At 35.8% G+C, this 18,667-nt stretch overlaps 1 protein-coding gene across 1 annotated transcript; it reads right to left on the bottom strand.

The window, feature by feature from the left end:
• Positions 1 to 4,348: 4,348 nt before the first annotated feature.
• On the bottom strand, positions 4,349 to 17,492 carry DAZL (deleted in azoospermia like; the record flags this gene model as incomplete). Its single annotated transcript, XM_080917437.1, has 11 exons — positions 4,349 to 4,411; positions 7,392 to 7,490; positions 8,425 to 8,538; positions 9,177 to 9,227; positions 10,448 to 10,519; positions 11,734 to 11,873; positions 11,957 to 12,020; positions 12,316 to 12,367; positions 12,799 to 12,890; positions 13,243 to 13,389; positions 17,439 to 17,492. 11 exons carry the CDS (start codon positions 17,490 to 17,492, stop codon positions 4,349 to 4,351), a joined length of 948 nt encoding a protein of 315 aa, XP_080773563.1.
• Between the last annotated feature and the right edge of the window lie 1,175 nt (positions 17,493 to 18,667).

Genomic DNA, 18,667 nt, shown 5'->3' with positions numbered 1-18,667 from the left:
AGGGATGATGTCTTTTAAGGACAGGGTTGATGTGGAAGCAGGCCACCCAGGCATTAGATATTCATCTTCTGGGTTGCCATCTCAAAGGGACCTCAATAGAGTGTGGGGCTGTCCAGAATAATCTGTGCACTAAAGTTAATTTGTCATTTTTATCAGCAGGGCAGTGGCAGCTATGGCAACTGGACCAAGTCTCTTCCACAGATCAGCTACTGATCTTTTCCAGGGTCGGGGGAGGGCATTGAATGAGGACCCTCTAGGCAATGCTTCTGGCCTCACCCACAGTGTAAGGTCTGGGAGGGCCAGACACCAGGGCCATTTTCATGGCCACAAAGTCCTTCTGCTCAGTTTTAGTCTATTACAAAGGCCACATACTCTTGATGTGCTGGTACAGAGGTGCTTGGCCAACCCATGCCAGTATCCAGCCACCCACAGAAATTTCCACACTTGATTTTTTTTTTTTTTAATATAGGGTTGGGAGTGTGCAGGATGCCTAAAACATGGTTGTGGGAAAGTGACTGCTTTCCTTCCTCTAGGTTGTAGCCTAGATATGTGACCTAAGGAACCAACAGCTGAGCCTTCTTGGGTGAGACTGCAGCCCAGAGCTTGGTGGGCCTCTAAAAGGACTTATCTGTTCACATTCTTCCTTAGGAGTCCTAGCTGAGGCCATCTACACATGCTGCAGCAGGGTTGTTTGTGGCATTTTTTGGTCTAAATTCCAAGAGATCTGCATTCAGAGCCCCATCAATGTTGTCAAGTCCCTGGACCCTATCTCATGGCCAATTTGCCATCTCTCATCTGTTTCCCCAAGGGGAGAAATCACACAGGAGAGCTTCCTTCAATCAGTCTTCAGCTGAATCTCAGCTGTTGTAAGCTTTCTGAGCAATTTCTAGAAGTTGAGACCTGTTTATCTCTTCAAATTCCTTATAATTTTTGGAACTTTATGTTTGGGCCAGTTACATGACAAAGGTGACTGGCTCACTGGTCTGGGGGGCATCTGGGTTTATAGGGGTAAATACCCAAAGTGTCACAAAGTGTTTAGAAACACAGCAGATGATTCATCTAGTCCTTAATTTGCCTGGTGGATTTTCTGGCTGCCACTTTTAACCATCCCAATGTTTTGTGGAGAAAAAACAAAGCATGTTACCTTAAAACAGCTTCCTAAGAGCTGTTTCTAAGAGGCTCTTAAGGGTCCAAGACTTATCAGAAGAGTGTTTTGGGGTCTTTATTTTATAAGTCACTAACAGAGAAGAGGATATAAACCATGTATCCTGAAGTTGAACTTCCAGGTCAGGTAATTAGGCTGAGAATAGGTACAAGTTTTGGGTTTCTCTGGGACTTCTGGCTGCACCATAATTATTTGGGTATTTGGGTCAACAACAAGTGCTGTTAAGACAAAAGGGTATGTTTCTTGCACGAGACAACTATTAGTTATCAAACTGGTGGCTGTAGTTTACATACACATATGCATAGTCATACATATAGACTTATACAAATGGATATTTAAAATAAATTCTAATTTCAACAATTATACTCTCATTTTAATCTTTGATGATTCCCAAAGCCACTCCTTGGTGCCCTGTATAGCCTTGGTATCTTAATTTTTTGTCAACTACTTCGATTATCAACTACCAAATGTATGTGTATGTGTAACAAGTCCTGCACCTATGGCTTCCTTTGCAGGACTCAAAAGTACTAAGACTAGAACTGGGAATGGCACCAAGTACTTCTCTTTCTGACATACTCCTACAAAATTTCCTCAAGGTTCCGTAGTAAGTACACATTTTATTGTAGATACTGGGGGAAAAATACTTTGGAAGCACTCTTTGAAGCAATGTGGATCTATAGGGTATCTGAAAACAGACAAAAAGGTCAAAAATATTACCTGCCAATATGGGCAACCACAAAGCATTTTATAGGATCTAAAATGAGACTTTGCCCAGGTAACTAAAGTCGGGTGTGTACTCCAGGATTCCCAATAGGCACTACTGTTCATGCTGCAATGAAGTATTTTCAGCTCCATATAGTATTTTTCTCATGAAAAAAAAAAGTACAATACTGCCTAAGAATAAACCCTATAAGCTCAGATATTTGACAGTAGTTGATGTAATATTTGAGGAGTATGACCTTGTTGGAAGTACCTATCACTAGATGTGGGATTTCGAACCACAAAGCTACTTCTCCATCACTATACCTGCCTGTATGACATTATGCTCTCTGCCAAAATAATGAACTTAAGCCTCTAAAAAGGTAGGCAAAACCCAAGAAATGCTTCCTCTTATTAAGAGTCACAGAGCCTTGGTCACAGTGCCTCTTCACAATGAAACAATGACCACGACATGTATATATATATATACTAAAATGTGTGTGGATATAAACACATGAATAGTTTTGTAGAATGTCTCAAAATTATTTTTATAGATTAATGCCTTGCTTAGCAAATGCAGTATATTTATAATTTCAATAACAAGTATTTACATTGTCACACATTGTTCACCAAAGTTAACTATCATTTCTAGAGATAAGATAGTCAGTGATGCTTTTGGAAAAAAAGGTTTTATTCATATATGCAAAGACAATAGGTAATAGGAACACACTTTTAAGTTTAAAATTAATCTTCCATTTTGAAAGGTTCAGTACTTTTCTTTCTCCCTTCTCTTAAATACTTGACTCCAACAAAACAGCAGACAGAAGTTTATTCCCTTACTTTTCCTTAAAGTCATATAGCAACAATTACATTTGTGCCTCAGAATTTAGGGTATCATTCATATAAGTTGGAGATTTAATCACAGAGTGGTACATGTAAGGACAGACACTACAAATATACTGAAATAATGAAACAAACTGTAAAGAAAACAAATTTCAGGCTACTTCTTAGTTTCCTGGTTTACTGACTTGGTGACATAAGAATTTTGACTTCAGATGTAGAATAAAATTAAGAGTTAAAGATCATTTGGGACAGTTGTGAACCAATGGGTTCCATTAAGTAAATAAATCTCCATGTTTGAGGGAAAAGGCTAACACAAGATAAACCAAGAAGGCATTTAAAAACTCATGTCCCTGGCAGGTCAGATGATGTTTAGCCAACTGTTTTGTTTAGAAAGGTAGTATTCCAGTGCTATCTATATTCCTAAGGCTTAGCCCCTGAACTGCTCATAACGGTTTCTTCTCTACTTTATACCAAGGAGCAAGTCTGACAGAATGGGAGTAAGATTGCAAAAGACTGTGGGTACAAAGGTTCTCTGCTGTCACAATGCATAATGTCCAATGATCTAATAATGTCCATCTAATCTAAAAACAGATTCACTTTAGCACATTCTTGGGGATACACTTATGAAACAAATTTTGTGGTTTAGAAATGTCAAAATTGCCTACTTGACTGTTTTGGACATATTTTACTTTACAAAGGGACAATAGACTAACAAAACTAAAAATGTATTTACTCTGTAACAACTAATATTTTGAATGTTTTTATAAAAACAATTTCTTTCAGATACTCTGATTAACTTTTAAGTGACATAAAAAATTTTCAGCACTCTTTAATACCAGTATTTTGCACAATTTTAAGACAGCCATTGAGTTTAACATTTTAAGAAAAAAAGAGTATTAACTCACAAATAGCTTATATACCTACTCAAGTTTAGTTTGTCTTGGATTCTTTAAACAAAATTATACCCAGAATTTTAGATATCCTAATTACCATCCCAACCAACCAAATAAATAGGATATATGCCTATGAGTGGATTCTAGCTAAAGGGTAAAATATTTTGTATAAATGTTAAGACCCACTGATTGGACTGTTAAGAATCTGTTTTCCTGGGTTTAGATAAGGAAGACTTCAAGAAAGCTAACTATATATTGAGTTCCACTGATTAAAAATGCAGTTCTAAAAATTCTGCTTTTGTGGCAAAAGTTTAGACAAGTATAAATATAAAGTACAATACTGTAAATACTGCACTGTCCAGGTACCTGTTGAGAAGTGAAATGCTTGTAGTCACAGTATCAAAATTCTGACCTTTCAAAATAGGCTTATAAAATCCTTTTCTTGTTTTTGAACTCTTAAAATGCCAATCTCAATTAAAAGTCCTTAAGGTAAATCTTAAAAGTTATTCCTTTCAACTACTTTCAATTATTTTTTTATCTTTTTTTATTTGCAATTATTTTTTCTATTAACTATATGAACACAGAACTAGTTTCTATCTTAACATCTAATGAACAGATTTAACATAACACTAGGCAATCTAATATAACTTTTATAGAAAGTCTGAGTGATTTGTCAAATTTTCTATAATAGTGAAACTTTTCAGTTTCTTTTAATATTGGAAACTAGCAACCTCCTGAGATGAGAAAGTTAGCAGAGATGATCAGTTTTAAGCACTGCCCGACTTCTTCTAAAGTGATGTACTCTTTTATCCTAGGAAAGACAAAAACAGTCATTTAAAATCATTGAAAATTCTGTATTACTACTACTGATATAAGATTATGAAACAACCAGCATGTTATTTTAACTTTAAATAAGGAAAAGGAAATCATCTTTTAGAATGTTGCAACAATAAATGCACCAATTGGTTAGGCTCTATTAAATGATGAAATTAAAAAAGAATCCCAATAAACTCAGAAATAGCAGTTACAATTAGTACCATTTTAGATCATTTGCTTTAGCAGATGAATCAAAGACAGCGGGAAAATGTATGTAATTCTTAAAACTATTATATTTAAAACTTTTACAATAATCTATTATATGTGTGTATGCATACATACATTATGTGCCATATATGGAGGTCCGAGGACAACTTGCAGGGTCAGTTTTTCTCCTACATCATGTGGAGTTTAGGGTTTAAACATGGGTCATCAGGCTTAGCTGGTGGCAATGCCTTTACCTACTGAACCACCTTACCAGCTAAAACAATCCAAACCAAACCAACCAACCAAAAAATCCAAAAACAACAAAATAACCTCAAGACTTGGGTCTGGAGAAATGGTCTGGTGACTAAGAACATTTATTCTCACAGATGATATGGGCTAGATTTCCAGTACCCATGTTTCAGCTCACAAACTGTTAACATCCTCATCTTCACATAGTAGTGCTGACATACACACAGAGAAAGCAGTACATATTGAAGGAGGGAGGGAAGGAGGGAGGGAGGGAGGGGGGGGAGGGAGGCAGGGAGGGAGGGAGGAGGAGAGAGAAACTGAGACCATCACCCTCTAGTATTGTTTTTATTAACTCCATTTGACAGAGACCATATTGAGAACAGTATTGTATTTTAATCTGAAATCCTTACTTTTGATTAAAAACTAAATCTTGTATATATTTAGGGTTCATCTTTTAATCTGTGAAGATATTTCATTACATGTGAAGTAAAGTTTAAGAAAATTGAAAATGTTTTCTCAAGGGAATTGGTCCTATGAACCCTCTCCCCCATGGATATAAAAACCTTAGAATTGTCCAAATCTCTTACTTCTGTATACTTTAAATTTTTCTCATTTTACCACCTAACACAGAAAGCTTTACTGCTTTGAGGGGAAAAGCAACAGAAAGTCTATTCATGTTCAGTACATTAAAAATATTTGCATATAATCAGTTGAACTCAAGGATACAGGATTCCTTTATACAGAAGAATGACATAGAAACTATTTTCCTTTATTCTGTTCTTTATAGAGATGTAATTATAGGAAAGTGAATCCTTAAAAAGAGAAATGAGGTTAATAAAATATAATTTTCTTTACTACACAACTAGCTTAACCAGGCCCTTTTCCTAGGACCAGATTCTGTTGTTATGAAAGACTGACTTCTACGTGGCTAGAAGTAACTCATTTGGTAAAGTACCTGCTGTTCAAGCATGAGGACATGATTCATAACCCTAGCACTCCCTTGAAAAGGCTGGTAGTTGAGATACATTATGTAATCAAAGTCCTCGGGAGTAGAGGCAGAAGATAGGCAAATCCCTATAGCACATAAGTCAGTCAACCTAGCCAAATAGATGAGGAACTCCAGATTGAGTAAAAGATCCTGTCTCAAAAGGGTGGCTAGTAATAAAAGATATCCAAATTTCACTTCTGACTGCCACAAGAATCCTCGCGTGTATATGTACACACATACACATCATGTAGCCTGTTAAGATAAAATCCTACTACTACAGGCCTCCATATATATAGCCACTAACACCCCTTGTACATGCACACATTAACACAGAAGTAAAAGACAACAAGTAAAACACTCTACAAATTTTTGATTCCTAACTAAAGGAGTTAGAAATCTCTAGAGTTCAACAAGATTTTTTCTAATAGTAGGTAAAAACTGAATTTTGAATACTTTGTTTTCAAAACAAGTCATTTTACACCTTTAGAACTTTGGAGCAAGCTGACTACTGATCTATATTGCACTATGTAGAAAAAAAACGCTCAATTTTAAATGAGTATCTTTTACTCATTATGTTGCAAATACAGTACTTTCACTGGATTCACAGTACTAATTTTCACTTATTATTAGCCACCTTTAAGCCTAAGGTAAGAGGTTAGAAATGGAGATTGATTACTGAAAGGCAAGGGTTTTTATTTCTGGGATGGCAAGACATTTTAGTTTTGATTTATGGTTGTACAATTTAGTAAATATACTAAAACACAATGAACTATATACTTTAAATAAATGGCTTGTATGATAGCCATATTATGTACCTGCTATTAATCTATTATTTTAAAAAATCTTCCCTAAATACAATTTTCTTTACACTGGACTAAACAAGAGCGTTCATATTTGGATTCAAAAGTAAAGGGACCTTAGAGACTTTGTGCTCTACTCATCATAATTTTATATTTGTAGTCTTCGGGGCTAGAAGAACAGCAGTGTAGTAAAGTGTAGTCCCTGAGTTCTACTCTCCAAACAAAATGAACACAATGGGTAGGCAAAACTATAGTCTTAAAATAAAAACCATCCATGTAGCTTGGGTGGAAGATCAGAAACCAAACCTGATTTTTTCTCTAACTTTTGCATTGTACTGAGATCACTGATACGGGTTGTCCTGGCTACATAGGTTGCTTAGGATCTTGTCTTTGCATACTGAGGACTGGAATTTTAAGGAAGACACAAAACTCACCTAACTCTTATGTGATTCTACCTTCAAATTCATACTTGCTTAGTGTAAGTGCCTTATTCACTAAGCCATGTGCTCAACAGCTTATAACCCATTTAACTTCTCAAGTTTTTTTTCCCACAAAGACAAATTATTTACTCTAAGATTTGCATCACATCAAATACATTGCTGGGTAAAACTCAACCATCATAATGGTTCTGAGAGTTATAATAAACTAGTTTAAAAATATGGACACTACAGGAAAAACTAATTCTTCAATGTTAACATACATCTTTATTATACATACTATTCTTTTCCTACCTTGAAGTAGTCATCTTGAGTAACAAGAGAGTTTCTAAGTCTGTTCTCAGGGTTAAACAGACAAGAGACCACTGTCTGTATGCTCCGGTCCACAGATTTCTGTAAGACAAAAGTTTAAAGACAATTTTATTAACTGCAAATAGCTTTATTTTTAAGACATTCATAATGCTGAACTCGTAATTTTAAATATTTTTCTAGGAACACTAGTTTAAAAGCTGAATTTATTAAAGCATGTTATTTCCCTTGAAGCATTTATTTTTCCTATTACAGTCACATTTAATATTTAAAAAAGTATTCAGAATGAAATTTCATTGTATAAGCTACTTTATATACATGCACACATGTATGTATTTTCCTTAAACTTGCTATATATGTATGTATGTATTTGCCTCAAACTTGCTATGTAGCCAACACTGATTTTCTCTAAAGTTCTACATCACTATACCACCTTATTTTTCAAATTTTAAGAATGTGGAACTGTGGATCAAATCAGATGATGAATTTACCTTTTTGTTTAGTAGTTTTCTTACACAGATGAGAGATGTGCCCAGTGAAATTTTCCATTATATACATTCCCAAATATCAACTGCCTTATTCATTCAACCACATGAATTACAACTTGGAAGTGAGAATTATGTTCAGTAACAAATAATCATTTTTTAAAACCAATGTAGTAGAATACCACAAATAATATGCATTACTATTTAGCTAAATACTGAATTATGAAATACTTGGCAAATATAATTCACATTAATTGTAGAAACCCAAGCACAGAATTCCACTAAATCATACTAACCAACAATACCTAAAATGTTTCAGAAAAAATATAATTGAAACAGGATAAAACAAGAAAATCAAAAACTCTAAACATTTAGAGTATCATTATTTTATACATTAATTGCAGAGTAAGTTTCCCAAGCTCTACAGGTTAACTTTAACTTTTTAATCTGGGGAAACAGATCTACTTGTCAAAGAGCCATTACTAATAAACATAAATAAAATATAAAAATCAGTGAACAAAATTAATGTTTGCCTTTTGTGAGCCATTTCCAGAGGCTGGAGCAACATCATGAACTGAGCATTCATTGGGCAAAATGTCAGCTCCTGGATCAACTTCACTGCAGTGGTAGTTAACAGTTGTATAAGCCTATATTAAAATGATGAAAAATTGTAATTAAAAAATACATTCTAAGTCATTTGTTTTTCAAAATGTCAAGCTGTTTCAGAAATGGTTTTAAAATAAATGGCTAAAATGAAGTCTTATTTCAAAATGTCCTCTGTCAACACTATCAGAAATCAGGATTCTAAGAAAAGTATAATGTGTAGTAATGGAATATGAGAAAATTTTCTTGATATATGTTTAAAATATCCATGAAAGTTAGCAAAAGTTTCAGTGCTTTATGCTTAGTATCTTACTTTATTCCTTTTATAAAGTATTATTAATGGTATAGTTATCTGTCTTGTTCCTATACATTTTCTCTAAGTAGCACAGTTAGAGGCAGATTCTAGGAAGAACAAATGCTAATTCTGAATCTAATATTAAAACTACTTTTTGCCAACAAGTGACCAAATACTTAATACATAAAGCATTATGGCTGGGCACACAAAAACAGTGTGGGGGAAAAAAAAGCAGTTTCTCATGTGTGTATGTAACTGAGGTAATAAGAAAATAAAATGTGTACTACAAAAAGATAATTAAAATATACACATATACAATATGGCAAAGATATATATTAGAATATACTATAAGACAAATAAAGAGTATGCTCAGCTAATTCATTTTACCGGAGGTATAACATAACTCCTCTGCTCTCCAGCAGGCCACTGCGGTGGCATCTTAAGAAAAGGAAACAAAGATTATTTAATCCCACATGTTTACATAAGACAATGTTAAAGTACTCATCATGCTGACTAATTTCTTATTGTAAAACAGAACTAAAGATAGGCACCTTTATACTTCTGATATCTGTGTACTTCTCATTTTCTTCTATATATAAACCTCACATTTTCTCAGAAGCTAGTATTCAGAAAAAATTTAAAAGGTATGGCTCTTGGAAATTATCACTATAGCTATGGCCATTGGTCATTAATATGATCACATCTATTGGAAGAAATTTATGGAACTACTATTTCACAGCATCCAACACAATTAAACACTATCAAACAGACTCTGGATGCTCTAAGAACTGGCTAATATTTTTATTTCTACCTACCCTATAAAATTTATAAAAATCAGCCTGGATTTTTCAGGTATTTGACAGAAGTGAAAGAATGCATGCTGAAATAATAGAAGATTCTAAATTCTATAACAGTCTGAACAAAATTTTTTCCTTATCTAAATAATCTCCAAATTATATTGATGACTGAAGTATAGACTACTTCCCTTTAATTTTAATAGATACTATGTGACAATTTTACATAAACACAGACTATACTAATATCCCAAATTATTTTTCTTTCCCTTAATTTACCTAATAATTTAAATCCCTCCCCTTAGGACTCAGGGAATCCTGGGGAAGAAGAGGCAGAAAGTTTAAGAACCAAAGGGAATGGAGGACACCAAGAAAAAAGCCTTCTAAATCAACATGATCAAAGCTCACATGAATTCACAGGGACAGTTGCAGAATGCATAGGGCCTGCACAGATCTGCACTAGGTCTTCTGCATAGATAAGATTATTATGGTTTCTAATTTAGTGTTTTTATGAAATTCAGGAAGTTTGTGAATGAATGGGTCTCTAATTTTTGTACTGTCTCTTGGGCTCTTTTCCTTCCATTTCTTTTGTTCAATTCTGGTGCATTAGGTTGTGTTTTGATTTTATTATTATCCCATATGTGGTAGTGTAACAAACCCCAATTAAGTGCTTTCTTTTATAAGAATCGCTGTGGCCATTGTATCTCTCCACAGCAACAGAACACTAAGACATCTTAGAAACCTGTTTAATAAGGAGTGGGTAAGAATGAAATGGAAATGTGGGGGGGGGGGTGGGAGGATTATAGGAAGGGGAAAGCATAATCAGAGTATTATGTAAAAAAATCTTTTGCAATAGAAACCTACCTGATAATTATAAACAGGCAGCTGATATCCAGTGATGACCTGAACTGGTGAACTTGGATAAGGAGGATATGCCTGAGAATAAAGTTCACAGGAAAAAAATGGATAAAATAAATTTGAGAAAATAAGAGTATCATTCACAATACAACAAAAATACATATTTTATCTTTTTAATATATAGTGATACTGTAAGTAGGAATACAGATGCTAAATAAATGATTGGCTTTATGAAGAAAATATTTCTTGTCAAACAGGAAGGAAGTAAAGACAATGTTAATGATTGCTTCTAAGCCAATAACTGCCTTAGGAGGTCATCACACACTGATTATAAATATAGTTCTAGGAGTTAAATACATCTTTTGTTTCTTTATAAACACTTTTGCACAGTATTAATTAACTGCAACATTAGCAAATAGTCTTGAATACTCCTCTGGTGTTTTATGGCTTTCTTCTGTATTTAATCTCTAAAAGTTAAGGAAATTACAATTTCAAACTAGAAAAAGGACAAATTAGTGTCTCCTATACTTGTATTTATTAACTGAAAACAAGTAGATCACATATATGAGACACTTTGCATCAGTTAGGAATAAGTGGGGATTTTCTTCTAAGTCACATTTAGAGCATATTCATATATATGAGATAGTCTATATTCCATACATAGAAATATGTAAGAATTTTACTATTATCTTTATCTTTTCAGGCAAAAAGTCTCTCAAATTGAAAAAGTAAAATGTAGCAATGCATCAGTAGTATAGTAAACACAAAAATTTAAGTGTTAACTAATTTCAGACAAATTAAATGCAAGAAGCTTAGGATTTATAGAAAAAAAATTTTAATCAATTCTAGAACCAAAATAAACCCAGATGTCAACAACTTATACAAGAAAGCATTTAGAAAGTATTTCAAACAAAACATAGACTAATTGACGGGCTTTGGGAAGATACCAACTAAGAGAACTTACAAACTCTTTCTGAATACTTAAAAAAAATCGAATTTAAAAATTGTTTTTACAAGAAAAGAAAAAGGTAATAAAATTCTATATATTTTTTTTCTATGTATCTTAATGTAGCTACCAAGGTTCTAGGATAAAAGCTTATAAACTGCAGAGAGGCAATTTCAGCTCAGCATAAAAAACACTAAGAATGAGAGAGTAGTTAACAAAATCCTAATACTTGAAGTATCTCAATAAGGAGTGGAGTATGTTATCACTGAACATCTAAACTGTGCATACAATTTCAGAGCTTATGAAGACTACTAAATCCACGAATAAAAATGCAGGCAGCTTTTACCTGAACATACTGAGTGATAGGATTCATCATGGTTGGTGGCTGCATGTATGTCTCAGCATTTGGACTACTCCAAACACTCTGAAATTGTGGTGGAGGAGGAGGATTAAAAATCAAAGGACGTGGCTGCACATGATAAGTACCTTTAAAAAAGTAAAAAGAGCAAAAGTTACTTTGAGTTCTCTGAAAACCTAAGCAGTTTCATCAAAAAACTTGTTTTACTCACATAAATTTTGTTTCCTGATTGCAGGGCCCAGTTTCAGCTTTTTACCATGGAAATTTATCTGTGACTAAAAACAATAACAAATAATAATTTAATCTTTAATTTCTAAGACTTGGGCAAACACTACTGTGCTTAGACTTACTTTAACCAAAGTGTCACAATACATCAAATCCCATTTCTAACCCTGTCTCCAGTTGATCAAGCTAGAGGCCTGCAAGTTCTGACAATTTACTAAAGATTACATTTTGATTTTAAACAGAGAGGAAGCCTATTTTCTCTGTATTTTATGTAAGATTGAATATCCAGGACTTCCTCAACACTAAAGCACTGCTAAAGAAGACTTTTAAAGGACTATCACTTACTTCTACTATCTTCTGCACATCCACGTCATTATAAAATGAGACAAAACCATAGCTGGAAAGACAAAATACAAAATAGTAACTACATTGTACCATGGTTTAGACATAACATTCTATGTAATGGAAAGTGATAATGAAAGATCAATATATTGTGATAAATATGCTGAGGCATAGAGAACAGATCCTCTATATGATTCTATTAGTAATGTCAGAATGTGCTAATATTTACATTCATTAAAATTGGTTATTATCTGAGGCAAGACAGCTAAAATTTAAGATAGTATAGAATGTGCTAAGGAAACTATTTAAGAATCCATTTGTGCAAAATAGAAAATATTGAAATACTAGTAGAAGCAAAATAACTGATTAAAAACACTTTGTCCAATAGCAACAATTTCATTAGTTAGTATGCTCAATATAAATCTTGTCTGACATCCAAGCATCTCTCTAGCCATACTTAGTTTTATATCAAGTATGCTTACATACCCCTTTGACACACCAGTTCGATCAGTGATTATCTTCACTTCTTTTACTGAGCCATATCTGGCAAAGAAACTCCTGATTTCGGTTTCATCCATCTATATAATAGAATTGAATTTCAAGAGTAAAAATTAAGCATTCAAAGCTTCTAATTGTAAAAAGTCAATCTCTAATATTCTATCTTTATTCCACTTTGTTAAGTGTATTTTTAGTTTCTATGTATTAAAACCAAACCTGCATAAAATTTAAAACAGAAAATCCTTTTAGTTCTACACATCAGCTCCCATTAAGTACAGCATTTTAAATAGTTAAATAGCTACCTCTCAACTATGTTGCCCAGGCTCCTCTTGGAACTTCTGAGCTCAAGCACTCTTTCTCTCACCTCTTTCTAACCCAACACTACTTGGCTTTACAATATTTTAAAGTTTGAATGAAATATGAATACCATACCCTAACATCAATTCCACCAACAAAAACAGTGTTTGGCATGATTTTGCCTTCTGGCAAAACATATCCTTGACTGGTGGTTGCTGATGAAGACTGAGTACTGGTCTCCCTGGAGACAGCTGAATTTGGAGCCTCAGAAGTTGTGGCAGACTGAAATTAGGAAAACAGACAACTTTAAGTACACACACACACGCACACAAACAAATTATGTAAACCATTAGTATTTTATTTAACCTAAATTAGCTAGCAATACAGTATAGTTTAGCTTCAGGACTTAAAAGCAGTTAGAGAATTGGCATAGAAATGAAATACAATACTTTCAGAAATACCCTTCTTACTGCTGTTTTTAAAACAAATGTCATGGTTTTAATTACAAATGGCACCTATAGACCTACAGAATGAATGCTTGGTCACCATTTGAAAGAATTAGGAGGTATGGTCTTGTTGGAGGAAGTAGGTTACTGGAGATGGGTTTCAAAAGGCCAACCCAGACCCAGAGGCTCTCTTTCCGTTGCCTGTGGAGCTGGTTGTAAACTCTTAGCTCTCTCCAGTATCATGTCCACTCATAAGTGCCATGCTTTTAATTAACTAAACCTTTGAAACAGAAACCAAGAACCATTACATTTTTTTAAAAGAGTTGTTGTCATGGTATCTTTTCACAGCAACAGAACACTAAGACACTTTTTAAATGTGTTTAAGCATTTTCTCTAATTGTATGTATGTGCACAATATGTGTGCTAGTGCCTGCTGAAGCCTGAGAGCGCTGGGTCTCCTGAAACTGAAGTTACAATTATGAACTGTCATAAGGGTCCTCTGCAAGAGCAGCAAAAGTGCTGCTGACCACCATATTGTGGAAAAATGCCAACTTTATAGTTTATATTTTATTTGATGAACTCTATGAAAAGTTCTGATTGGTGAAGACTAAAACCATTATGGAAATACTACTAAATTTTAATTTTACTGGGTATGTTAAATCAAAGGCATATTAAAACCCCAAAGTTAACAAAACAGCTGTTCCAAACCCCCAACAAAAAAGCATCAAACTCTTAAACCACTCTTTTTTCTTTGCCTGTTATCAAATTAATATAAATTTTACAACCTTGACATTCCCATATTAATGTATGACTGACATCAGAAATAAATAAATGAATTATAAAAACATTATAGTGACACATCACAAGTCCTATTCCCTAATACCATTGTGTTTAATGCACGTTTTCAAATATCTTTTTGTTTATTGAATAGCACCATATAAGCCCCCTGCCAACTTGTAATTTTCAGAGGTTAATAGAAACTACACCACCTTTTATTTTCGGATAGTCTATACATACACCTAATTTTTTCTTGATTTTGATCCAAACTCTTTTCAAATGACATACAGTAGATTCTTAATTAGTTAATATGAATTTTTCTAAAGTAGAACCTATTGGAAATGTGTATATGAAAGAGGAAATACAACAAAGCACAACAAAAATGGACTCTGTCAAAATACCCAGATTTATATCTCTTACTAAGTTATAAGCAGCATGCTTGCCAGAGTGTACCTCTGACAGATTACTTTGGGAATGACTAAAATTGGTGAACGAACTTTATAAAGTATAAAGTAATATGCTAGTAAGAGTTATGTATCCTGTATTTGAATTTATTTTCAATGGAATTAGAAAAGTTTCCCCCCAAATTTTACTATCTTGGCTGACTTTATTAACTGAAAGAAATTTCAGTAAACTATTATGTCATATCCACTGAAAATCCATTTATGAAACCATTAACAGGCAAATAGTGAATGTTAAAGGAAAGGTAGTATATATAACTTGTTCGTGTGTGTATTTATGTCAAGAAGCTAAGAATGTCAATTTTTAAAAGATTAACTTCATAAAAATTTTAGAAATGAAAAATTGTCAAACTGTTTCTTGCTTTTATCTACTTAAGTCCATATTTGCTCTTTTGTGTTCCTACTTGAGAACTGCCTTATTCCTTTGAACAGTAAATCTCCTTTGTGATATTTCTTGACAATGAAATGGCAGTGAGTAAGCTTATTAAAATTTTTCCTTCTTTTACTATCTGATGATTTAACTGTTATCCTAAATGAAACTACTAATATGCTATGGAGTCTTGGACTATTTAGAACTTGACTGTATTTGATTTCCTAATAGACAATCATTAATCTCTATTCTTTTTTTTTCAAAAATAAACTCAAAACAAAAAATAGTTCTGTAATTTGTATAGGACTCCATTTTTAATTTTCCCTTCTTGTATGGAGAAACGTAGCATATATTTGTATTTGATAATTCTTTTTACTGGTGTCTGTACTGCAATACATGGATGTGTTTCAACTGAGAAGTGTAGTATTTCACCAGTTAACAAAGAATATGTTATAATGAACTGATTCTCAATCCTACAGGGGTACTTATTAAATGTTTAGGAACATTTCTGGATGTCTCCATTGAGGTAAACTTCTAGCATCTGGTAGGCAGTCAGGAATATTCCTGAACAAATGATTCTCATAATAAAGTATTACTGGGACTAAAACCTGTACAGGGATGTGATGAAAAATCCTGTTATGGTACCTCTATAATTAAAGATCAAAATAATTGTTGGGGAGAACTTGCTTTTCATTGTTCAAAATCTTGGATTCCTTGCTTAAAAATTAATTAGAAAATAATTTCAAAATGTCTTCTGATTGTATTCTTTACACAAAAGCAAAATGGATGTTTTATAAGAAAAGTTTAATAAGGATGAAAATAAAGCATTAACTATCTTAGGATGCTTGAATTGGGCTTAAACTACTTCACCAGAGTAAATATAAAATCGGTCTCATCTTAATAGTGTAATATGTATTAAAGAAAGCACACCATATCCTGGTCCTTATCCAGTAGGTGGCACTCAAAACCAAGAAAGCAAAGAACTCCATTTTAGTAAGACCTAACACCTACTGTATGCTTAATAGTGTTTTATCTAAAATATCCACAACTGATAGATGCTTTAGTTATTTTTAAAATATGACCAAAATCATTCTACAACCAAATACTTGAAAGTCAAAGTTTGATATTCAAGAAAGTGTAATTTTTAAACTGAAGGGTCTTACTATGTAACTCTGGCTGGCCTGAAGCTTGCTATGTAGACCAGGGTGGCTTCAAACTCTTCCCTATTTCTTTACAATTGTTTATTTTAAATGACCCGAACTTCTAAAGGGCTCAAGTGATCCTCTTGCCTTGCCATCTGGTCTCCACTGTCGCCAATAGTTGAGATTTTCCACACACATACATGCCTACTACTGACCCTGGTAGAAAAGTATCTTACCCATCAATAGAATATATTTAACCATCAGTAGACTATACTAGCATACTGAAAATAAGTTGTATTAAATTTAAAACAGATGAATCATACCTCCAAATGAGCTGAGTTAAATGTGAAATATTAGAATACCAGCAATGAACTTGGGAGGCCAGCACACACAAACTTTCCTATTATGTACAGTAACATATTCCATTATATTTGAATATCCACATATCAAATATAACTAGAATCTGAGAATACTGTTATTACAGATTTCAGGATGAAATGTAATTAAATCACTATGTTAAGCAAATTCATAACACTTGTATGTTAAAAATACTGGCCAAAATAAAGTCTTAAGTCCTCAAATTTCTAACTCTAATGTAGTAAGAAATTTGTCTAGTATTGTGCAATTTTTATTATGACAATTAGCAATCTTACAATTATTACAAATATTTACAAAAATCCAACTTAATTTTAACATCTGTCATAAATTTCTTCCTTTACCTTTAAAACGGAAAAACCCTCCCGCTCCCCCAGACCTCTGGCTGCTGGCTCCTCCCCCAGCCCAAGCACACCAGCCGCTAAACACACACGCTGAAAGCAAAGCCGCCTACACACCCCAAGCACCTCTGGCGACAGGGCCTGGCCAATGGCGGCCTGCGAAGGCCCGGCCTTTAGCCTCCAGCGTTTGCTGAGTCACGCTAGACAAGGCTGCCACAAGCCCCCAGCAGTGCCAGCCTAGGCGCCACTTGGCGGACAAGCTCGCTCCTAGCCGGAAGTAGTAGCGCTCGCGACGGAGCTAGGCCGCAGGGTGGGGGCTGGGTGGCAGCGCACCTCACTCAAGGCCTACGCCTGCAGGCTCCGCGGCCTAAGGCGGGAAAAAGCTGTCACGTGACGCCCAGGTCGTGCACGTGGCCCACCCTGGAGCAGCCCGAGGTCCCCAGGGCTGCCCCCAGCCACCGGCTTCCCGCCATCTCCCTGCCGCCCCTCAGTGCCTGTGTAGGCCGCGAAGTCAGGAAGGCCGCGATTCCCGCCCTCCGGACCTTACGTGGGGAGAGGGGGAGGGCTGTCCGGTGGGACACCCAGGACCGGAATATGAAGGAACCCTTTTGCCCTCTCCCCACTCATTTATGGTACGCCGAAAATGCCGAATTTTAGCCTCCGTATAAGGAGTTGGCGGCCTCTGGCCGGTCTTGCACTGCCATCCTGGGCCCGCCCTCGACTCACCATGATGGCGGCCGGAGGTCGGGTGGAAAAAACTCGAAGGTGGAGCAGACGCCACAAGGCTAGCAGCTGCGGAGTGGCTGCCTGGCCCAACCGCCAAAAAGCCGAGGCGTCGGCGGTGGAAGGAGAACCGAGGGCCACGGAGACAGCGGAGCCGTGAAGCGACCGTGGCGAGGGTCGCCGAGTCACTGAGGCGTGGGCGGCGTGCCCCCGGGGGATAGCTGTGCGTGACTGGCCTCGTGGTGGGCTTCAGCCAATGGGAGGCGGCGCTTGGCCCTTGCAGGGGGGGCTGGGCGACCCACGTCGCCCACCCGAGTGCGTGAGGGGTGCGCATGGGGCATGCGCGACGTACGTGCTCAGCGCCGAGCTAGGCCCGAGCCCCACAGACAGACAGACGTAGGGACTCAAGCCCCTCCTCCAACCCCAGAAGCGTGTCTGAAGCCCGTTTGAAATAAGTCCTGTGTGGAACTGTGGTCAGAGCTCTGTCAGGAGAGCATTTATCCCGCTCATTCCCTCATAATGGCGCCTGAATACGTAGGGTTGTCCGTCCGAAAAGCTCGGGACCGACCGAATTGAAAAGTATGCCCGTAGAAATAGCAAACAACGGGCAAGTCTAGAGAGCAGGCCTCGCCTGGCCCGACCCCTTCACTCCCTTTTCAGCCACATTTAGGAGGTTGAGTCCGGTTGAGTGTTGGAGGGCATAACTCAAGGGCCGGCTCGTCACCGGCAGGACTTTTTTTTTTCTTCCGCTCTCCCCCACCCCTTTCGAATAAATGCCTGAATTATCAGGTGCAAGGGACACAGCAGTGAACACACAGGAGAATACTTCTCCCCTCGTGGAATCTAAGTTGCAACGCGATCGTTTCTCCTGTAGGCTTTACAGAAGCAAGCTAGGCCGGCTGAGAGAATTCTAGAACATTCTCAA

This window comes from Micromys minutus, assembly GCF_963924665.1.
Source record: "Micromys minutus genome assembly, chromosome: 5".
NCBI lineage: Eukaryota > Metazoa > Chordata > Mammalia > Rodentia > Muridae > Micromys > Micromys minutus.
The sequence above is the reverse complement of the archived record's forward strand: the minus strand, read 5'-3'. Positions and strand labels throughout refer to the sequence as shown.